The sequence below is a fragment of the Ambystoma mexicanum genome, chromosome 3p, assembly GCF_040938575.1.
Source record: "Ambystoma mexicanum isolate Mex_15411 chromosome 3p, UKY_AmexF1_1, whole genome shotgun sequence".
NCBI lineage: Eukaryota > Metazoa > Chordata > Amphibia > Caudata > Ambystomatidae > Ambystoma > Ambystoma mexicanum.
Window position 1 is genome coordinate 746,856,309 of NC_090925.1, and position 24,129 is coordinate 746,880,437.

General features: G+C 46.6%; 1 protein-coding gene across 1 annotated transcript in view; it reads left to right on the top strand.

The window, feature by feature from the left end:
* Positions 1-24,129, top strand: part of LOC138580803 (TBC1 domain family member 10B-like) — a 977,369-nt gene that overhangs the window by 396,028 nt on the left and 557,212 nt on the right. Inside the window, exon 4 of the mRNA XM_069651650.1 lies at positions 12,324-12,430. Coding sequence (XP_069507751.1) covers positions 12,324-12,430 — 107 coding nt within the window. The remainder of the gene's footprint in view (positions 1-12,323; positions 12,431-24,129) is intronic.

Consider the following 24,129-nt stretch of genomic DNA (forward strand, 5'->3'; position numbering starts at 1 on the left):
CGCAGTGGACGGCAAATCCCCACATTTGGATGCTCCACATAGGGTGTCTCCACCAGATGAATTGGGATCGTTCCACTCCATGATCTCAAGAGCCTCCGAGCTATTCCTGCTGGTGCCCGAGGAAACCAAGAAGGAGGGCTTCGTATATCAGGGGTGCAAGGCCAAGAGAAAGACTGTCATGGCGGTGTCCCGAATGGACGACATTTGTAGAGGGTCTGGCCACCCTTACACGGTTTCAGCCAAATGGAATAGGTTGGAAAAGAATTATCAGGTACCAGACTCTGCAACCAAGTGCCAGAAGTTGCACCCATCGCTGAATTCGGTAGTATCGGCGGCCGCGAGGAAACGTCGGCCAACCAGTCCTCTTCGTCGGTCCCTGCCGATGGTGAGGGGGAAGAGGATGGATGCCATGGGAAGGAAGGTGATTTACACCGTGGAGTCCACTGATAAGGCGGCCAACGCACTTGTGATCCTAGCCAGGTACTAAATGGAGTTATGGTACAAGCCGTGGCCTACTCTGGAGTTACACCCCGATGATAAGAAGATGGAGGCAATCGCTCTCTTCCAGGGGAGGTAGCGTCTGATCACACCATCACACTGCCATTTGACATTGCTGACACAGGTTTCAGGCAAACGGGGAAAAGTGACTGCCTTCATCGCCGAGGCTGGATGAAGGCCATGAAATTTCCGCCAGGAAGTCCAAGCGAAGGTGCTCTACATGCCCTTCGACGGAGATGACTTATTTGGGAAGGTCGTCGACTCGTCCCTCCAGGCCATGAAAGCGGATACAGAGACGTCCCGTTCCCTGGGCACACTCCAGCAGCACCGCTCCTTTTGCTCCTCCTGGGGAAAAAATCGGGCAGGTCTTTGAAAGGTACCGTCAGCCTTCCAGATCCACGACTCTGGAAGCGAACAGTGGCCGTTCCCAGGCCTATGGTAGCAGAGGACAGCATCGCCGTCGCCCGCAGGGTAGGACTCCGGCACCGAAGCAAGCCTGACCCCGCCTGGACTACGGGCCCCCACTGATGCACCCCAGTGGGAGGCTGGCTCACAATGTTCCTCAGCGAGTGGAGAAAGATCACCACTGACAGATGGGTGCTGGACACTCTCGCCAAAGACATACCTTGGAGTTTCAACGCAGGTGTTCGTGGATCCCTCCGGTTGATACTCAGGAGCAGCACATCCCTCAGCCCCTGGAAGAGGTACAGGCCAAAGGGCGATAGAGATAGTTCCCCACTGACTCCGAGGCTCCGGTGTCTATTCCAAATACTTTCTGGTCAGAAAGAGGACACTGGGCTGGAAGCCCATTCTAGACCTGCAGGGTCTGAACAAATACCTCAAGTACCAAAATTGAGCATGGTTACGTTGCAACACGTGCTCGGCCAACTGGATATAGGAGACTTCTTGGCGTCGCTGGATCTGGAGAACGCCTACTTCTACCTCCCCATTCACAAGAAACATCGGAAATATCTGTTTCGTGGTGCAGGGACAGCACTACCAGTTCAAGGCCCTCCCTTTCGGCTTGAAGTCAGCCTGCAGAGTGTTCACGAAATGCCTGGCACCGGCCCACCTACACATACAGGGCATACCTGTACCTGGATGACTGGCTGATTAGCGCCGCTCACAGGAGCTGACCGAAGGGGACACCGAGGCGACCGTCTGGCTACTAATGGATCTGAGATTCTCGGTCAACTATCCAAAGTCCTGCTTAACACCATCACAGAACATGCTGTTCCTAGGCCCCAGACTCAATACGGTGTCTGGCCTGGCGTCTCCCTCGGAGGAGAGGATAGCAGCCATTCTGGGGATGGTGCAGCGGCTGTCGTTGACGAAGACGGCCACGGTGCTGCTAGCCATCAAGTCATTGCTGGGCATGGTGTCGTCCTGCATCTACCTCATCCAGCTCTGCAGGCTGCAGATGCGACCCCTCCAGGTGTTCCTGGACGCCTGCTGGATACAAGTGTCCGGAAGCTTCACAGACAAGATATTGTTCGACGAGTTCTGTCTGGCAATAGTATGGCGGGACATTCGCTCCAACATTGCCCATGGCACAGGATACCAGAGCCCGCCATACCAAGAGAAAATCACCACAGACGCCTCCCAAGAGGGATGGGGAGCACACACCGGACGTCTGCACGCCAGAGGCCTTTGGTTGCCAGAGGAGAAGGATCTTCATTTTAACATCCTGGAGCTACGGCAGTGTTCTGGGCCCTCTTGTTGTTCCTCTCGTCTCTGAAAGGCAAGGTGGTGAGGATCTTCATGGACGACAATACCACCATGTTTTACATCAGGAAGCAGGGGAGCACTCGATACCTGGCCCTCTCCAATGAAGCGCAGGACTTGTGGTGATGGGCCGTTGGACAGGGGATGTTGCTCTTCCCCTGGCAGGAGTCAAGAACACCATCGCACCATTGCAGACTCCCTCAACAGGGAACTGTGCTCCTGCCACCAGTGGGAGCTTAGTCAGGATCATGTGGACCGCCTGTTCACCAAGTGGGGCAGGCCCCAGATAGATCTGCTTGTGACGGTGGTGAACTCCAAGTGCCAGAGGTTTGCCAGCAGGTTCCACCACCCGAGGAGCATGGTGGGCTGTTCATGTATGTGTCACCCCACCCCCCCATTCCCTCTCCTGCTATGAGCCATCAACACACTCGGTGTCCGTGCATGATGATACTCATCGACCCGGTGTGGCTGAGGCAGATTTGGTACCCGGACCTCCTCAGTCTGTCAGCGTCACCTTCGATGAAGCTGCCAGTGGTTCTGGGTCTTCTCGCCAGAGAAAGAGGCGCAATCATTCATCACGACCCAGGATCACTGAACCTTAGGGCTTGTCTCCTGCAACCCTAGAGTTTGGCAGATATGAGTTGCCTGTGGACTGCAGGGAGGTCCTCGCCAAGGCCAGGGTGTTGTTGACTTTGAAGTACTACGGTCACAAGTAGACGTGTTTTGCTACGTGGTGCCAGTCGCAGAAGATTACCCCCTCAGAGTGTCACCGCCCCGCAAGTTCTTCCTTATTTGCTATCCTTGGCCAAGGCCGAACTGGTGCACGCCTCTATCAAGGTGCATCTGGCATCTATCTCCTGCTACACCAAGTCTACAGGAAGATCTTCACTTTGGTCTCACCGACTCAAGGAGTTACTCAAAGGACTTTTTCGATCTTTCCTGCCGATGAAGGCTCTTGCCCCGGCGTGGGAACTCAACGTGGTTCTGACCAGGCTCATGGGGCTAGGGGGGACCCTTCGGGTCTATGCATCAGCTCCTCTCAAGTTACTCTCGTGGAAGGCGGCTTTCCTGGAGGCCATCACTTCTGCCAGATTCTTAGGCAAGATCCAGGTCCTACCGTGCAAAGCAACCATACCGGACTTTCCACGATTCGAGGGTGGTGCTGCGGCCGTACCCCTCTTTTATGCCGAAGGTTCTGTTGGAATTCCACCTCAACAAGCCTTTGGTGCTACCTGTTTTTGTCCCGAAGCCTTAGTCACCGGCTGAAAGGGCCTTTCTCTCGCTGGACATTGCTCGTGCCTTGAAGTTCTACGTGACACGCACAAGAGTTTTCAGAAGACTTCACAATTGTTCGTGAACATTGATCATGTGAACCATGGGAAGGCCCTGTCCAAGACTTCCATCTCAAGGTGGCTCTCTGGTTGCATCATGTACTGTCATCGTTTGGCGAACCGACCACTGTCCATCCTTCGGAGAGCCCACTCCACCATAGCAAACGCTGTGACAATAGCGTTCCTGTCTGGACATTTGCACGGCTGCTAGGTGAAGGTCCATGCACACCTTCACGAAGTTCTACTGCGTTGAAAGGGATTCCAGGGAGGAGTGCAGAGTCGGCTTTCGGTAAGTCTGTTCCAGAGGTAAGAGTTAATTGCTTCTGTTGAGCCTTGCCACCTCCCATAGTTTTGTAATATTGTATTGCTATGTATTCGTTATTCATGAGCATGTGAATCCATGCCAGACCCCATGCTTGAGAACGAACAAGTTGCACATCACATGCGAACCCTCCCTCCATCCCCTCAGCGGCTCTTCTTGGTCATACTGCCACTTTATGTGCTTACCAAATCTGAAGGTGGCTGCCAGAGGAGGGGCTTAGGGAGAGGCCTGCCATTGGATGGGGGCAGTATGACCCAGAGGGGTTTACAGAAGAAATACAGTTTTTAAGTGAAAGGGAAAATGTTTTATTTTTTTTTGTTTTTACCAAGGATTACCAGCCTGACAGGGTATATTCATGAGCATGTGAATCCATGCCAGACCCATGCTGGAGAACAATAGTTACAGGTAAGTAACTTGTTCCATATTGACACGTCGGATAATGGATGTATTTTCATTTACAGAGAAGCAATTGGTAGAGGCCATCAGTGGGCCCTCCTTTTTTGATATGGCAATCTCTGACTCTACCGATAACCATCAAAATTACAAGAGACTCTTCTTAGATCGAAAAATAATCATTTTCACACTTTGATGCATGGTCATCTGCTGAAAGAATCTTTCTTTAAGAGGCAACATCATCCCTCTTGTTTTGAGACGATGATTCAGGTATGGAATGATCCGTGCTTGTTTTCAGACGATGAGGAGTACAAGGCATCCCTTTCTCATATGGGTACTACGTGCAGTAGGGACTGTTTTGTCTTGACAATATATTAAGCTCTGAAATCTAGTGAGAAGAGCAAGGAAGAATTGAATTGGCATTCCTTAATGACTCCACCATACATGAATTTATTAAAACTCGTAACCACCAGAAAAATGGATCAACTGAAAAAGATCGGGCCAATTTTGACAAAAACAAAATGTACCTTTTTTTATTATCGTTTTGATCAGAGAAACCCGACCTTTCAACAAAATGTATACAAAATTTAAAATATAAAAAAAATTAATAAAATCAAATGTTTCTATACTTTTACATTAACATTCAACAAAAGTAAGATCATTATTCTACAATTAAACAACAATTATTACATTAATCAAAATCATTATCATTCTGCCTTATATTCAGACAATTTAACATTTTTACAACTGCGTATCTCATACGTTTTGAATTCCCACAATTGGTGAGGCATAATGACAGTGATTTCATTAAACATATGTTTGAAATAAAAAATTTGCACTGATAACAGTTCAACACACTCCACTACCAGGTGTTTCATTGTTTCCACATCTTAGTTACAAAATCGGCATACATGTACAGATATCTTCCATTTATGTAATATTTCTCTTGTGGGCCATTTATTCAATCTAAATCGCATGAAATCTGTACGTTGGCTTGGAATAGGGGAATGCTTTAGATTTTTTTCCACTTGGCCTTGGACTTTAAGAGTGAATGAATTCTGAATTAATTTCCAAATTTTCATGCAGGCATAATCCAATCAGATCTCCACAATTTAAATTTGGCTCTATTCGGATTCTCAATTAGAAGATTATCTGATATACCTGCTCCCTTTAAAGTTTTTCTAGCATAATCACGCCAACTTTTTGCAAAATGATCTGCTAGCAATAAATGTCTAGCTATAATTATAAGTAGCCCATTAGTGTTTACTTCCATTATACATTTTCTGTACAATTGGCATACTTTACATTTATAAACTGGATAAAATGAAATTAATCCCAATTCATGTCTTATAACTGGCATGGATTCTGACATTGGTAGCATAAGAGATTTTTTCCAGTATGCATTTTCGTACTTGGGCCAATAAGCATAGGTTTGCAATTTTTTGGATTCAGACCCATATAAAATGGTAGGGACAAACTTTTGTTTATAATATGTTATCAATGGTTCTATGGTAAATTTACAATATTTTGCTCAGATAATTCGCACTTGCGATAAAGCAATATTATGTTTCATTTGGAGGTGATCTTCATAGGGTTTATCAGATACATGATTATTCATATTTATCCCCAGATAAATATACGATTTTACTAAGCGGAGATCAGTATTCTGCAGCTGCCAACATGTTTTTTGTTCCTTTTTCACGCCAAATTGAGAGTTTTCATGATATTGTTGCAAATGCAATTTTTCCTGGCATAATTATCTAAGGTATTCAGCATGGTAAGTGCTTCTGCTGGTGTTTTGGATAAAAGCACCATGTCATCGGCATAAAGAAGCCAATTTATTGCTGTCCCATATAATTTCGGCGGGTCAATAATCAACCCCCTAAAACTGGACCCAATGTCTAGGAGGAAGAAATTAAACAAGGCGGAGGCTAGTAGACAACCCTGTTTCAACCCCCGGGAGGTCTCTATAGGTTCAGACAACTAGCCATCATGACTCGGTTGTATCTGAATTGAGGTGTTAAAGTGTAATTCAAGGATCCATTTTAATATGCACCAAGGACATGCCAAATGCATTAGTTTCTTGCATAATAGTTCTCTAGGAACAAGGTGAAAGGCTGACCTAAAGTCAACGAATTCTGTATATATCGGCTGTTTAGACTGTTTCCCTTGTTGGATGATAGCATTCAAGGTGATAAGGTTGATGGCTGTACCTAATCCTGGTAAAAACCCTATTTGAAAAGGATCTCTATGGCTCAATTTATTTAGCCATTTATTCAATTCACCCAATATCATACGGGCGAAAGTTTTCCCCGGCAATCTAAAAGTGCAATCGGTCTATAGGAGGTAGGATTTGCACAATCTCCTTTCTTAAATATGGGGAGAATAATCGAGGTTTTCCAGGTCAAAGGGATATGCTCTGTCACCATGATGTTGTTGAATATAAGATATAATATGCCATCCCATAGATCTATATTTTGTTTTAGCATAGTATTATGAAGCCCATCTGGGCCACTGGCTCGGGAGGTACTCAACTTCGATATAAAAAAAGTAGATCATCCCGATCAAAGTTCACATTGTGATCAGCAACTATCCTATCCCAGTCTAGATAAATATCCGAGAACGGTGTAGCATAAACATTATCAAAGACAATTCTCCATTGCTGTTCACAAATAGGGTTTATTTGCATATTAGTTTGATTTTTAGTTGAACTGTTGTTTAATAGAGCTCATATACCCCAGACGATTTCAGGATGATCTGTCTCATACTTTTTCCATCATGTTGATATTGTGAGGCACGGCGGCCTCTTAGCCATCTTTTGTAAGCACTTTTTAATTGCTTTATCTGTTCAAGGTTGGCTACATTATATACCATCTTTGTGTTTCCTTAATTTACTCTTTGTTTTCCTTTGACCTCTAAATCAAAGGCATGAAGATGGCCATGGTTACCCCGTTTAGTGTTGGCTCCCACTGTTGCAAATAGTTGCATAGCATGGGCATAACATGCACTGACACAATCATTACCATCGGAATATAAATCACTCAAAACTTGTTTTTACTCACATACTTTCAACTTAGACCATTTTATGCAATTGCTAGTATTATTGACCTGTAAATTAGACATGCTAACATTAAAAGTCTTTCATTTTCATAGGCCATTCACATGTCAGACATAGTTGGTGTCATGATTCCTGCCCCTCCTGTCCCCAGCCCTCCAAAATGTCAGGCTGGAGCTAGGCCACGATCACCTACATGGCCCTCAAAGGCCTCTCCATCCCTCCAAAGACCCACTTGGAGTCAGACTTGGCACTTGTGGCACCAGACTCGCTCAATCCCATAGGATGACATTGGGGATTGGACTTGTAGTGCATTGATGGGGACAAGATGGATGTCCCCACATATTTCAGTTCCCAGAACTGCATGTGCGGTCTAGTCTTTTGGGTGTGGTTCAGCCCAGAGACACCTGGGATACCCAGAGACTATTTAAGCCACACCAAGGCTGAGAAACATGCTTGGCGTTTTCTGCACCTGCAGCGTGACACTCAACGTGTACGGATCGGTCTACAGTAGGCCTGCATCTTTCTTCTGCGCTCAGCTCCTGCAAGAACAAGACAGGAGTAACCACGTTGGAGTTTGTAATGTGGGTCTCACCAACAGGTGTTATAGTTTGCGAGTTGCCTTGGACCTTTAACTGCGTGTGTTTTACTAATTTTGGGGCATTTTCAATTCCACTTAGTGAATCTTGAGAGGGAGGTGCCACAATAGCAATTGGATCATTCAAGTGGTTTGTATTTAAGAGATTCTTACATTTTTTGCTGGCTTTCTAGCTTGAAATTCAATTTTCTTTTTTTTTTTTTGGCTGAAATAATAAGCCTTGCTGATTTTTTTTTAGCTTTGTTCACAGTATTCCCACTGTTAGTTGTTTTACATTTTTGACAGTATGTTATTGTTCATTAATCCGCAAGGGAACCAAAGAAAGGACTTTTGGGTTAGTGAACATTGGAGCAAATAGGGTACCTTGCACCTTTTGGGGTTAAATCAGTCAGTATAGCGATGTCCGGCCCAAGACTTCCTTCTGGAGTAGAACCTTTTGCAGATGTCATATTATTTACTGGATCTTTTGACACATCTACAATAATGTGTAAATCATGTGGTAGATTTGTCTGAGTACATTGACTCACCAGATTAGATGTCGATTTAATGATTACTGACTCATGTGTATAGTGCTCTTTATTAAGTACCGAATGCAACACATAAATTGCATTAGTTGGTTTTGTTATTTTTTCATCCAGCCATTCATACAGCTTTACTAGAGACAGAGCCGTATTCATGGCACTCAAAGTATTGTTGAAGGCCGGTGCCTCGGGAAAGAAGAACCTGTTGTCTTTATAGGGCACCTGGCAATCACATATAAAATACAGATGATTGCTATCAGTTCATTAAATCTTGTGCGTCTAGCGGTAGGTGCTACAAATGAAATATTTGATACTAGATGTTGATTTTTCAAAAAAGATTGGAGATTTATATAGTTCCTGATTCTCTTTCTCCTTTAGTGGTTTATTTTCAGATATCTGTTCGCTATCTTTACCATCTGATGTTTGCCTGTTTGATCTATCAACGAGTTGGATCAAGTCACCTGAATTGGAGCAAATATACAACACCTCGGCTGTGTCCAATTCATGATGACTGGATATGTTCATAAAAGCTTACGTTTCTTCATCGATATCGCCCACTACTGCTAATTTTTCATACTCTGTTCTCAGTAAATGCTGAGCTTGAACTGAGGCTAGTGGTATGCTTTTGGGCGGTGTAATGATTTGGGCGAGAGGCTGCTTATCCACAGCATCAATTACTGGGGGAGGTACATATTTCCTCCGTTTTACAGGCTAGGGCTATGGTTGTATCTGCCACTTCTCTCCCAGCGTGTTCTGTTTGTGCAATATGATCACCTGTTTGTGCAACATTCACAGTTTTGGCTGAGACATTAGTAGCGGACATCTTCAACACTACACCAGAGGACGTATTACATGACAGTTGTATATTTGCGTCCCCTTTTAAGGAAGCAGGTGTCATGTTTTCCATTATCACAGAGTCTATTTTACAAAACGTGCGAATGTTTACATTTAGAGAAGTCGCATGCTTTTTGTCTTTGTTATCTTTAAGCCTTTTTGCAATAAAGGCTCTTTTGGATTGCAAGGGCAAAAAGTTGTATATTTCAGCCCCATTATCCGGCATACCCCTTTTCAATCATATAATTTGTCTTGACATCATGGGCAAAAAGAGCTTACAAATGTGTGAATTCCTATTAATAACTGTAAATCAGTAAACCAATGAAAAACCAGTACCTAAATATATTAAATAATGATTGTTTGCCACTCACACCAGGCATCCAATGCTCCCGTTCCCGCTAGACCGCGAGACAGCCAAATACTTAAGCCACGCACTTCCGCCAACGCACGCGCGCTCATGTGCGTGCAAGAATATTTTGTAATGGAAAGGTGGGCTTGTGGGGATTCCACTCTAAGTAAAAACAAACAGAAATGGAGATTAACGCCAGTCCTTAATATATAATTGGCTTTAGCAAAGTCCAAATCCAGTTCTTATGCCTGAGGGCAGCCTACCAAAGCATAGCAGTATATTCGGAGTCGTAGCGCGGCAGGAAAGGAAGCTGCGAAGTCAGCAGGAGTAAGAAACCGGTCCCGAGCAGCGAGACAGCCAAACACTTCCGCCAACACGCGCAAAGTGTACCCTTATTTACAAGCAGATCATATTGGTCAGACCTATTGGCCGCAACCTTCCTCGCACAGAGAAGCAAGGTGGAATCAGAACAATATTGGGAGAGAGGCAATCAATCAGGGTAGAAAGGGGAATAGATGTTTTTTTAAGTATGTGCCGTTGGAGGCAAAGACGATGAGGAGAGTTTCCACCACTAGACCTCTTCTCCACAGGTGGAGATGCCTCCACAGCCTTCTCCTCCACTCCAAACACACTCTCTCAAAGCAAGGAACGGAGCCTATCAAATATCTAAAAGAGCATTGACTGAGGAAGAAGAGGCCATCTTAGAGTTAGGTCACTCTTATGCTCCAATGTGTAACACTCAGAAAATGCTTTTGGAAACTGAATTGCAGCAATGTTTTCACAAAATAAGGCTCTGTGGTTTTTTTGATGGCAAAAATATGCAAACAGGCTTTTCGTCCAAAATCTAATTTCATGCCCACTAACGATATGGTTTCCAAGGAAGTTTTAACTTTTGAGAGTATCATTCTGAATGGATTTGGACAATATACCTACGATACAATTTAATTTTGGCAAACGTCGCAAGGACAATCTTTCACTTCTTAACAATACCCAGATTGTGATCAATGGTGCCGATAAATGCTGGGCAATTGTTGTCATGGACAGTTAATATTAACACACTGAGGCACTCAAACTTTTAAACCAAGAACACACCTATGGTGTGTTACAGGTAGACCTCACTACTTCACTTCAAGGTCAAATTGCTGAGGTTGCTAAATATGGACAAGATGTAGGGTGTCTAACCCCTAAAAAGTTAGTTCCTTAATCCCATCAATCCCCACCCCCTTTCTATATTTTACCTAAGGTCCATAAAGACACGGTCAAACCCCCTGGAAGACGCACTGTTTCCTTCTGCAGCACCATCTTGCAACCCCTTTAAAAATATATTGATTTCTTTCTTAGACCTTTAGGAGTTAAGACACCGAATTCCTTGGCAGATGTCAGAGATATCATCTATCATTGAAGGCCTTTCGTTTGACCCCTCTTATGATTTATTGGTTACTCTAGATGTTGAATCTTTATAGTCCAACATCCCTCAAGGCAAGGCCTTGCAGATTTGTAGAGATTACCTAGACAGCAGAATTCAATCCCACAGTGCCCCACTGATTTCATTCTAGAGCTGTTGGAAGTGGCACTTATAAAAAAAAAAAAAAGTGTCTTTCAAGAGCCAATTTTGCATCCAAACAAAGGGGACAGCCATGGGTTTTTTGTGTGCAAAGCTTTGCAAAACATTCTTTTGTAATTCCGCTGCCCCCCTCCAAAATGTGTTTACAAAAACAGCATTGGCTGGTTTTATTCTTCTAAAATGCAACACCATGGTATATCACACAATTTATGGCTATTTTGATATGTGTTCAAAATGTTCCACAGTGCTTAGTTTTACTGTATTTTTGTGTTATAAAGATAGACTGGAAATTGCCATCGGAACCAGTTATTCACTATTTATGTAGCACATCTATTGGTTCCTCTTTTGGTTCCTCTTTTATAATTGAGGTTCAAATTATAGGTGGTGTATTCATGTATGTTCTATCGGCCTTACATTTAACTGTCTGTTTTTTCAAGAAGAGAATCCTTGTTGGTTCAAAGATGTTTTCATTTTACGTGTTGATGAATAATATTGTGACATCTGCAAATTATTGCAGCTTTGTGACGTATAATGAATAAGGTTATGAGGTTCTATCACTACTAATTTGAAATTAGCCAAACATTCTTGAAGACGGAAGGTAATGTTCTAGCATTTGTTGTGCTGCTCTATAAGCAACACGTTTTTGGAGACACATCTGCACACGTGATGACGGTCATGTGACACCCGCTCCCGGATGCTGTATGCATTTCCAGGAAATGTATTTGCTCCTGAGAGTGCATGGAGTTTTGTGTCAATAGAGGAAGAACATATATTTTGCGCCCGTTCAACATTTAGATGCAGATTCTTCTGTTGTGTTTTATTTTAAAGAAAACGCTATTTCCAATGTAGCCTGCTTGGGAATGATACATTCCAAATCAGGTTGTAGCAGATATAGGGAAAAGTAAGGGGCAACTGGCAATAAGCTTGCCTCTTTTATTAAACTTGAAAAGTGTGATTTCTTTCTTTGTACTTGTTTCCATTTGAGGGCCTGTGCTTTGAATGTTTTATTTTCTGGTTTTGTTTGCATTATGTTTCCTCTGTTCTTTGCTGGCTTGCCAACCTTTTTTTGGTGACTTTGACGGATCTTTTTGATTGTGCCCAACTCTCTTCATGATCCTCATTTTATATTGCAGGAGCTGGAGCGTAATCCTGGGGACCCAAAATGGTTGGACGTTATAGAGAAAGATCTTCACCGACAATTTCCCTTCCATGAAATGTTTGCAGCCAGGGGAGGACATGGGTGAGAATAAAATTGGTTGCTTGGGTCACGGAGGAAAAGTCATAGAGTATATTGTGGCAAGGAATATGTGAAAAGATGTTTTGCAGTAGGGCATGCTATGCAGCAGAGAGGGTGGGGTTTGGAAAGAAAGGTCTTGTGTTAGTCAGTTAAATGTAAGCAACAATGAGGGTGGGGGGCATCATAAGTTAATGTGTTAGTTTTAGCAGAATGGTCCAAAGTTAGGAGTTGAAGGGAGGAATGGATATGAGGCTAATTGATTGGTAGAGCAGAAGTGAGTTTTATAGTGTAGAATAGTACAAGATAGTTATGTTGGGCTAAGCATTTAATTAGCAGTGAAATACTGAGTCAAACACACACCTTTATATTGAGTAAGACTGTGGACCATGGAGTAGAAGGGGGAGGCAGAGATAGACAAAGTGCCCAAACTAATTTCCCCTTTTCTGCCACCTAAATAGGATTGCTGCACACCTGACATGTTTTTTAGCCTTTGTCGTTTTTTTGTTTTGAAGAAACATGGTATAATTATTGGTTTGCCACTGCTCTACTGTTTCTTTACTGGTACCTCATGTCACCCTTGAATGAGACTCTTGGGGATATCCATACTCAGTGCTGGGAATCGTGCATTTCTTGAATGGAAGACTGTGCCATAGAAGCTTACAGCCATGCATAGGTTCTGCCTCCCAATCCCATCCACTGACTTGAATAAGTTGCCCCATTTTACGACGGGACCAGATCAGTTTCCTCTTGTAGAACTGCTGCTTTATTTTTGAACTTTGTCAATTATTTTGGGTTTTGTGAATTGGGTCTTCTCCTGCTGTTCATCAGTTTACTAAGTGCTAATTACTCGGTTGATCAGCCTTCAATTATGCTGGTCCATCAGGCTGTCCATGCATCTCCCTTATTTGCCTCCACAAACTACATTGTCTGTCTCTCTTCCCCGCCCTGGGCCTGAAGAGTATTCTGCCTAATCTCTGGCCTTTGAGGACCTTGTTTCAAGCAAGGTAAAGGCGAGTAAACTGTCCTTTTCAGTTCCAAAGAGACAAATCATTTGCCCATTCCTCCTGACTTTCTTCCAGGGCTTGCATGGAGATGTCGGCTAAGTTTTTTTATTTTTAGGTTGAATCCAAGATCCCTAAATGTTAAGCATCCTGCAACCCACCCAGAGATTTCATTCCCAGTTGACACATGATTCCAGACACCAACCCGATGCGTTTAAGGGCACAATTTCCTGGACTACTTCAAGTGACACAGTAGGACGTTTTACACCTCATTTGATACATGTAACCTGACTGCAAAGAGGCTAAAAATCAAGGACTAGGCCTCTGACGCTTCGGGATGCAACCTCTTCCAGCAGCTTCCTCTCACCCAGGTGGCCATGGATTGAAGTCTATGAAGCCATCCCATGAGCTTGTCCTGCTTGCTCGATTAATGGGTGCCTGCCCTCTGGGACCAAAGCTACTTTACATAAAGTTTCATCTGCTCATCACTCTGTATCCTCTGAAGTGCAGTCGTAGCTGCATTTCAAGATGCTAAAACTCGCTCCCTATATGCTGCAGGAAGGGCATTTCCTTAGGAAGAAGACAACAGCATCTGCCACATTGTCAAAGGCCCAGAGGAATGCTATTGAGTTGACTATATAATGAATAGCAAGTCCCATTGGGGCAAACCAATAAAGAGGCTAGACTGACCCCTGTCCAATGTTTTTGGTCGAGTGCACCTGTTGGCTTTTTTTTCATCCATGGGACGTTCTAGCTTTTATACAGCATTAGTTATCTAGCCACTGGTAAAGCATATAGGGGCACATGTTCTCCTCCCCCTCTAGGTGTCATCCCCATATAGAAGGAGCAACCCTCCCCCTCCTACTGTTACCCGTATTAATTGGCCTTTCTGCGCCAGTGGTCATTACACATAGACTTGTTGGGCTTCCTCCAAGGTTGGAACTTAAATGAAGATTATCCCTGCTGTAGCGCAGGGAGTCTTGATTCTATTAAAGACACAGAGGCGAGCATTATGCTTAACTTCCCTTAATTCCACTCTTCCAGCAGATTTAAATCTGCATATTTCTTTAATAACATTTCTTTTTTAATGTTTTACTTCAAACAGAAAAATAGGTTAAAAACTTCAAATCCCATGGGCACCTGTGTCTCTGGTAGTCCCATGTCTGTCCTGTCCCCGAGTTCCATGAACCACTTCCTGCCCAGGTCCTTTTCCACTTTGATGCATGCCAACAGACAACCCGAGGCTAAATGGAAGAAGCACTCGTAACTGCAAAAACCAACACACGGTCTACGGCATTAATCAAAATCTCCCCTCCTGCTAGCAAACTCTTCACGGCCCACACCGCCAATCCCTACGGTGATCCGATGCCATACTATCGGAAACTCCACCAGCCTTCTGGTCATCACCTGCCAGAGAATACGTACATTAGGGCGGGTCATACGAAGCAACGCATCTTCAACTCATGATAGGCATTACACAGAACAGATCACGAATGCTTTCCTTTGCCGAGTGGGATAATGTTTGCCTCTGTGTCTTTAATAGAATCAAGACTCCCTGCGCTACAGCAGGGGTAATTAATCGTCATTCTGTGTCAAGACTGGAGGCGAGCATTGTGCTTATCCAAAGCTATGCACTACAGCCGCTGCCACGCTCTATCGGCTTAAAGTAAAATGTCTTAAAAATTGAGTTGCTGGACCATTCCGCTGCTTTTAAAATGATTTGCAAACTTGCTCCGGTTCCAAAGGCTTTAGAAGCCATGGCGCCTCCGAATGCGCACCGAACCACGCTACATCTTTACCTGCTAGGGAAGGGACATGATCTCATGCACCCACTGGGATATAGTCAGGGCTGCCACTTCCTTATATGGCTTCCTGTGCATGATCAGCAACTCATCTCAGTAGTTCTAATCCCTCTTTGTTCTCTTTTCAATGAAAAGGACACCCCTTCCGCACTGAAAGTCTTCCTGTCAACTTTGCGCACTTTTGCATATGACACTCTCCTACAGGACACTAGGCACAACAGCATCGCCAGCTTCACCGAAAGCTGCTGAACTGACAAGTCTCTATTACTTGGCCAGCTTGCAAAAAACTGCAAGACTGAGTCAACTTCCCATTACTGAGCGTATTTAGGAATGGGTGGCGCGTTCACCTTAACTCTGCACATCAGCCTCTCAACCTCTGGATGTTCCCCAATAGGAACTCCCTCTAACGGGTCGTGCCCTGCCGAGTTAGCCAACCTATAGACTCCTACAGTCCTAAATGCTTTACCGCTCCTGGCTAGGGATGCGAGAAAATCGAGCACCTGCACTAAAGGAGCTGAAACGTGATGAAGCTTGCGCCGGCTGCTCCATAGGCACCAACCCCCAGTTGCCTTGTAGCTTTTGACCGCAGAGGGTGCCCAGGATTGCTTGATAATCTCTGCAGCTCGTCCCGAAATGCCTGGCATGCTCCATCTGCACCCGATACCCTGCACTCCCGGTCCTCATCAGAGGGTGATATCCCACCGTCTGGTCTGACAGGAGATCCTCCCTGTGAGTGAGTACTCGTGGGAAATCCGATGAAGGTTCCATCAGACTTGGAAACCACGCTTGCAAATTCCTGTTCGGGGCTACAATGATGACTTCTGCCTTCTCCCTCCTGATCTTCGCCAGCATCATGAAGGGGGGATATGTGTATTGTACTGCGCCTGACCTCACGAGAAGAAAAGTTCCTGCCCCTTGTGCTTCTGGGTCCAGTCTCCAGCTGAAAAACTTCGGCAACTGTTTGTTCAACCCGGACGCGAACAGGTTGGTGCCCAGAGGGCTGCAATCTAGTCCAACACTTCTTTGCGTAGCATCCGATTCCTGGAATCGTGCCAGTAGCACAAGTTCCAGTCTTCTGCCTCGTTCTGTACGCCTGGAAGATACTCTGCTGTCACAGAGATCTTCCGCTCAAGGCAATACTGCCAAAAATCCTTTGTTAGTTCCACCAGCATCTGCGATTGCGTACCTTCCAGGTGGTTGATATATCGAACACCGACATATTGTCCATCCTGAGTAGAATGCAACATTGCGCCTTGTCCTTGGTGAAGGCTTTTATCGTAAAAAAAACCCTACAAGCAGCTCTAAGCAATTGCTGTGGAGGGACAGCTCCTCCTGAGACCATCTGCCGTCCGTTTCCACCAGGCTGCGCTTCTGCGTCAGACTCTAACGAACTCTGGAATGTCGCCAGAAATTGCCCGTCTGTTCTAGTCTTCCATGTTCTGAAGCCACCACTCTAGCTCTAACTTTCCTTCCTGATCCAGGGGGACCAACTGATGATACCCCAGACATTCTCGCGGGTGATGAATTTTCGGTCTCTGCAGGGCTCTGTAATGCAGAAGTTCCAGAAAGATCGCTTGAATGGATGCTGCTAGCAGCCCCACGATCCTCGCTAGAGTCCAGAGAGATATCACAGACCTTGTTAGTGCTGCCCACAGCTCTTTCTTTATTGCTTTCATGTTGGTAGCTGGCAGCTCCAGTGTCGTTTTCGTTGTGTCCAAAACAAAGCCCAGGAACTCTACTCTCTGGCTAGGAATTAGTTTGGATTTCTCCCGATTTGTCAGGAATCCCAGTGACGGCAGCAGGTGTACCACCCATCGCATCTGGTCGGTGAGTATTTGATTGTCGTTGGCCATTAAGAGGATATCGTCTAGGTAAATAATCATGCGGATACCCCTTTCTCTCAAGGCTGCGACCACTGGTCTCATGACTTTTGTGAAAGCCCAGAGTGCTGAGGCTAAGCCGAACGGTAGACACCTGAACTGCTACCTGTCGGTCCCATAGGAAGCCAAGATACCTGCAGTGTTCCTTGGCAATTGGAATAGTCAGGTAGGTGTCCTTGAGGTCCATCCCCTTTTCGGAGAATGTCTCGGAGGAGGTGCACTCCTTGCATTTTGGTGTGCCTGTCGGTCATCCAGCCATTGAGCTCCTTCAGATTGATGACTGGTCTCACATTCTTTCCTGTGTACCATGAACCTGTTGCTTAGGAAGGCGGACTGCTCTGATGCTGCTCTCTATTGCCCCTTTGTTTGCTTACTGTTGCAACTCTTTCGCTAGCTTTTCACTCTCTGCGCAAGCTTGCGCAAATCTTTGGTTTTACTCGCTGCACTGGCGCCGCGATGAACTCTAGCTGATAGCCTGCTACCGTCTGCTGTAGCAATGCATCGCCTGAAAGCATTCGCCAATTTTGCAAGAATAAGTGTCCTGCCCCCTACTGGAGGGTAGGTAATTGCTCTTACCTGACTGTGCTTCTGGATGACAATAGTACCCTCGTTCTCTACGTCCAGGGTGGCTGTGCCCTCATACCCGGAAGAACGTATCCTGTTGGCAGGCTTCGCAGTAATGGGCTCTTGGGTTCTGAGACTGTCTATGTGAGTCCAAGCGACCGGATGCACAGCCTCTGCTGCGACCGGTCTGGGCAAAAACTCTAGCTGGTAACATTTTTTTGATGGACGTTTGTGCCTTCTGTAGGACCGTGTACGTGCCCACAAATTACCCCATCTCTTTTGCGAAATAATCCCCAAAAATGAAACCTTGAGCGGCTTTGCCTGCCTCGTAGGATGCTAGGTCCCCTAGCTTTGAGTCTATCTTCAACAGCAGGCTACACCCCTTTCGGAGGACAGGGCACAATTTGCATTTCGCAGGAGGCACACCGCTCTGTGGGCCCAGTTGGCCAAGGTCTCGGGCTCCCCAATATCTTTGGCACGCTCTGCTAGGTCCATGATCTTAGCAATGGAACCTGTCAAGTCGACCTTTTCCTGGCAACCCTTCCACAATTGGTCCATGCCTTTCCCAAGATCCCTGGAGGCTTTGGAAATTAAGGTTATCATCTTGGGGTCTAATTTCAGCATTTCCGCCACCTTACCTGGTAGTTCCGGTCTGGGGCACTTTTGTATTGTATTATATATTTATATAGCGCCTATACACAGGCAAGTGTTTCAAAGTGCTCAAGGAGGGTGGGGGTGGTAAACAGTTGCTCATAGCCCTTGGAACTCTGAGACAATAATAGTCTGCACAGGCAGAGTAAGTGCATAAATTACATTTAACAGTGTGGGATATATATCAAATAGGCCTGACAGCGATTCTGTAATATTAACAGTACAATTAGGGGTGAAGATGGGAGAAACAGACAAGACAATCTTCAGGCATGGTGCGTACGGATCAAGAAGTGTGCAGAGGATCACAGGGAGGGGGAGGGTCAAGTGCACCCGGTCGTTTGAGACTGGGGTAAGTGCAGAGAGAGCCACTCTCTTGGGGTAATTTCTCAGTGCATTGAGCGAGGGTGGGTTGTAGGGGCCTGAGGCAAGTGCAAGAGGACTGGCGGGGGTGCCAGGGACCAGTGAGAGACTGGAGTAAACCGGGTGGCCATTCAGCATGCTGTAGGGAATAGGAGTGAGGAGAGAGAACTAGGTTATCAGGGGTAGAGGGAGAGAGAAGGAAGGAGGAGAGGAGGAAGGTCTTGAGGAGTTTCCAGAATTTCAGGAGATCCGGCTCAAGACGTAGGACGGCAGGGAGGCTATTCCAGAGGGAGGCACTTGCTGAGGATAAGGATCTCGCACCAAATCTCTGCTTGGAGAACCGGCTCACAGAAGGTTTGAGGTAGATGAGCGGAGGGTTGTGCGGGACAGTATTTAGGTAGGCAGCGTTGCAGGTAGGTAGGTCCCAGGCCCCAGAAGCCTTGTGGACAATTCAAAGGGTCTTGAATTTGACCCTTGCAGCCACAGGGAGCCAGTGAAGGGATTTCAGTGCCGGAGAGATACGGTTACTGGAGTTGTAAGAGCCGCAAGTTGGCACTTGCTGTGTAGGCAATGATGTATCTACTGCTGCCTCGTGTCACATAAGCTCTATATTCTGTGCTTTAACGTCGCTCGGTTAGCGCTTCTTGGCTACTGAGCTGATGTGGCGAAAAAACACCGCCTGAGGACCGGGTCATGTCATGCTTCAAGTAACGTTGCTCGAATAGCACTTTTATGCTAACGAGGTCACAGTGGGGAGCCAACACACCGCCTGTGGCCCGGGTAGAGTTCTTTAGGCGTGCTGCTTTGAAAAGAGCACCATCCCGCGCGTGCGTGAGCCCCTGGGCGCGTGCGTAGGCGTGAACTCGCTTTTCAGCGTTCCCACAGCTGAGAGGAAGCCAGAGAAAGCTTCCACCAGCTGTGGGACGCCCGGAATGTGAGCTGCCTTGGGGAGCGCAGCTGGGTTCCCAGATGTGAGCAGTGACAATCGCAGGTCTGGCTGCGCTCCCTAGCTGCAAATAAGGTAATCGAAGACGGTGAATGTTAGAAAACACTTGCGCTACGTGCGCGTTGTAACTGATAACACGCGCCTAATACAGTGAACCGCATTACGGATCCGAAATGCATTTACTATGACATAACCATAGCAGGGGCAGCCCATTGCTGCGCCTCCCTCAAATCCCTACTCCACATCTTGTATGCCACATTCATACACCCCCTACACAACCCCTCCGCCCCCCCCCCCCTACCCCCTCAACCGCCAGTCCAACCCCGGGACGGATATCCCAGAATAAAAGACCAAACACGTTTTAAGTTGGAAATCGCAATGCCACAGCAAGCTTTATTTGCATAAAGTCAAGGAGTAATCTTACAGGCGATCCGTGTATCCACCACACCACAGGCTCTTCTAAGCCGGGAGTAGCTTCTTAAGTATGCACTAATCTTGTGCCCACGACCCTTCCAACTCTGCCCCCCACCCCCGCCCACCCCCAATCAAATATCTTTTGGCAGCCCCAACCCGAGCTGTGTGGCCCAAGACCCTACCCATTTTCACTGGGCCTGCCCTCTACGCCCCAGCCAGAGCACCCCACTCCCCTGCACCACTTTGTTCAGGGAGAGGGGATCCAGCGAGTGCGTGGTGTTCCGTGTGGTCTTGCTTCCAACAGGATCCTGTTGCCCAGAGCCCCCAGTGGATCCTGTTCAAATGAGCGCGCCAGCACCCAATTCCGTGTTTTTTTATAAGTAACTGGTAGCAACTCCTTCACATGTGACAGCTCACTGTCTGGACTGCTCCCTTCTTGCCTTCCTCCTGCGCCAAAAGAGCCCTTGTATTAACAGCCCTACCCTTTATCACTGGGCCTGCCTGCATCGCACCAACTAGAGCACCCCACTCCCTTGCACCTCCTTGCTCAGGGAGAGGGGGGGATCCAGCGAATGCGTGGTGCACCGTTTGGCCTTGCTTCCCGCGCAATTCCAGGTTCTTAATAATATATAACTAGTAGCGTTAAGCAATGGAAACCAACTGTTGGAGGGTTGACGTGCTCCTTCGAGTGAGGCATCAGAAAAACCAATTTTTATTAGCCGCCTGCCACAATGAAGCACCCCAACCTCCTTCCAAGAGGCGCCCCTCTTCATGCATTGTGCATTCCCCTCGCGCAGTTTCTGCCACCCACCACTTACTTCACGCGCCTCCAGAACAATGCCACCGTGCATCGTGTCAGCCACCTGGAAATGTCAATCGACTAGCTTGTCACACAAGTAAAACAGCAGTGAACCGCATTAAACCTCAACCAACGGCGATAACCATGGGGGATGGACTGGCCCATAAAGAACTCTGGAGATTAGCCTATGAGCCTCTGCATCACAGGCCTCTTTTGTGGGAACAACAATTTTTTTCTTCTTCTAAATGTTCTAATAGGAAAAGGCTTGAGCATCTTTGGTTCCGAGTCCACCCTTGTTAGTCATGGAGGAATAAGCAAAAGGAAAATGTTTGGACATGGGTTACTCACAGGCTCTAGCTCCGTGAAATTCTATGCAACAGCGAAACTACACATGCAGCATCCATCGTAGTGCCCACCCAAGCTGGGATACCATCAACTAGTGACATCGCTGCCCCTAACCAGCAGGAGTCCCTTTCGTAAATTGGACCAAAGAACTGCTGGACAACTACAAAGCAAAGCAGTTGCCACATTAACCCAACCCACTGCTCCTTAACGGACCATGTAGATGCTGCACTCCCATAATGGCTGCAAGCGTTTCTGGCCTTCACTCGCATGGGACCGTTGACCCTCGCCCCCCCCGCGCATGTAATCGCCCGCAACCCTGCATATTTGCCCATATACACCGCATGAGTCGTTAAAGGCCCTGCCTTCCCTCGGACAGTAATCAATGCTCCTGCAATCACACAAGTGTTACTCGCCTTGAGACTACTACCAAGGTGATAAGTGAACAAACTTTAGCCATGTAAAATCACTCAAAATAAAACTAATTTATACACATGAAAGGCAGCCCATCCTTTTTCCGATCTATTCAACTTCCCAGCCTCTTGTAAATTTACCAGGTTACTGACCGTAGTGACCACCTTACTCCTAGTCCATAGTCCCCTTTCCTCCATACTTGTGTGACATCTCTCCGTCCTGTGGGACGGGAGTCTCGTCCTACAGGACGGAGAGATGTCCCACAAGTATGGAGGAAAGGGGACGGGACATAGGAGTAAGTAAACCGATGAAGTAATGTCGGCATTGCTCGCCAAGGCCTGCTGACCCGAACCGCACTGAGGTTGGACTTACCTCAAGGCACGCTCTGTATCCGAAATCAGGAAACCTACCCTAATCTCTACGCACACCAGCCCGCCTCTGGCTCGTTCCCCTTTATCTCCCTCCCTGCCCTCCATAACACATGCCTCCAACGACCCGAATGCACCGGCGTGTGGCAGCATACCCCCCCCCCCCCTTTGCTGGTGTCCCCTTCTACCATATATGTGTACCAAATGACTTTGCGCTATTGTTCACTGTTCCTACCAAAGCTGCCTTCGTCACTTTGCATGGGTTTTCATTTTCGCAACCTTTCTCAGCTCGTGTCTCCATTGCTACTTTCGGCCCGCCTGTCTGACCAACCAACCTCCTTTGCGCTCAAATTTAGCAACCCCCACTTTGCCCTATACGCGATTGCAGTGCTCGCCTTTCCTTGGGCTCCAACTACAACTCCCACCATATATCAGCCCACCTGACCAAGCCCCTTCTCCGAGTGCTCCCGTACACTATGAACTTGATATCTGAAACTTCCCCGACGTGTTGCGCGCCCTGCCGATCCTACAACGTGACCCGAGGTGCACACAATATATACCTGCCCGCCGCAACCCGTAAATGGCCGCCCATTATGTTCCCGCCGTATCCCGTAAATGGTCACTCACAGTCCCGGTTCCAACCACCTCCAAAAATGTGTGCATCATTAGCCACTTCACCGCAGCGTGGTTCCCCAACGTTTGCAAGCATGAACATGGTGTCAATTGTATTTTAGAAACCCGATCCCTGTATACGCGTGACTCACGTTGAGAAGCGTGGTGTATTTAATGCAGGCACTGAACCCCCCCTCCCCGTTGCTCAGACTGTTCACAAGCTCAGACACAAGGCAAATTTACACTATTGCCCACAACCCCTGCACCGTCCTTTCATCCCCCCTTGCAAACCTAGTGTATAGGTGCATTGTAATAAATCCTTGCATATCAAATCGTGCAGCGTTAACTAGTACACATTGCCCCACCAGACTTAATCCCATCGCAACTTTGTTTTCAACCTTCACCTAAACATGATGAAGCATGCCGAGTGGAGGCCCCGTTCCTACTTAACCCTGCACTTAACACCTGCCCTGAGCCCGCACCCAGCACGCCAATCCCTGCAACGCCCCCCCAACCCCCACCCAACCAGGCCCCGGATGCAACTGATTCTGAACAAAGGGCCATTTCCCCCAAATCGTAGTCCGCGTTGCATTCTTCTCCTGACGTGCCCCCAGCAACGTGTTAGGCAGAATCCTGTGCAGTTCCCTTGGTGAACACTGCAAAAAGATTAAGACTACAGGAGTAAGCAGTAAACCCAATTGGTAGAAGTCTGCACCACCCAGATTTACCTGGTAGCTGTGGCTGAGCAGTCAGACTTCTCTCAAGAAGAGTAGGGCAGTATATAGAGTATACACAATAGGGCTAAAAACACAGTAGAGCAAACAAACACTGACCAGGGCTTTGTATCAAAAGTATATAATTATTTATTTAAAACACCCTTTAGGCAATACACTAGCACTCTAAATCAAAAGCAAGTTAAAACACAGACCGGTAAAGAATACACACCTCCCTTGATAACTATTAGACAAGTCAGAGCTAAAACACCACTATTTGTGAAAACAGATGTGAGAGCGTAACCTAGATGACACTCCAATAGTTAAGTTAAAGGGAGAGAAAAAGGCAGAGCATAGAAATAAAACAGGTTCCCAACACTTTTAGGAGTTCTCAGCAAGGGAATACAGGCAGTGTACACTGTAGAGCCAAAGTTCATAGGCCAGGCCCACTTTAAATGGAGCAAAGCAAAATGTGCCCAAGATCACAGTTTAAAATGCACTAAAAGTCTTTGCAGAATGTTCAAAAGAGGTTGGGGTGATTCAAGAAGATAAAGTTAGAAGGTCTGGGGCCAACCCAGTTGGAAAGCCAAGGATTTAAGGGCCACTTGGGCAAACCGAAGAAAGGGAGGCCAGGCAGGACGCAGTACCTTAAAGAGAGAGGAAGCTCCAGCAGTGGCAGTTGTTCCTGGCAGTGGTTGCAGTTCGTTGTTTCGACCAGGGGAAGAGAGGATCTCGTCGAGGAGGAAACGTGGAGTCGATGCACTGCACAGGGATGAAACCAGCCGCGGAGTTCGTCGGAAAAAGGTGCGTTCCTTTTATTCGCGGTCAAAGTGGTG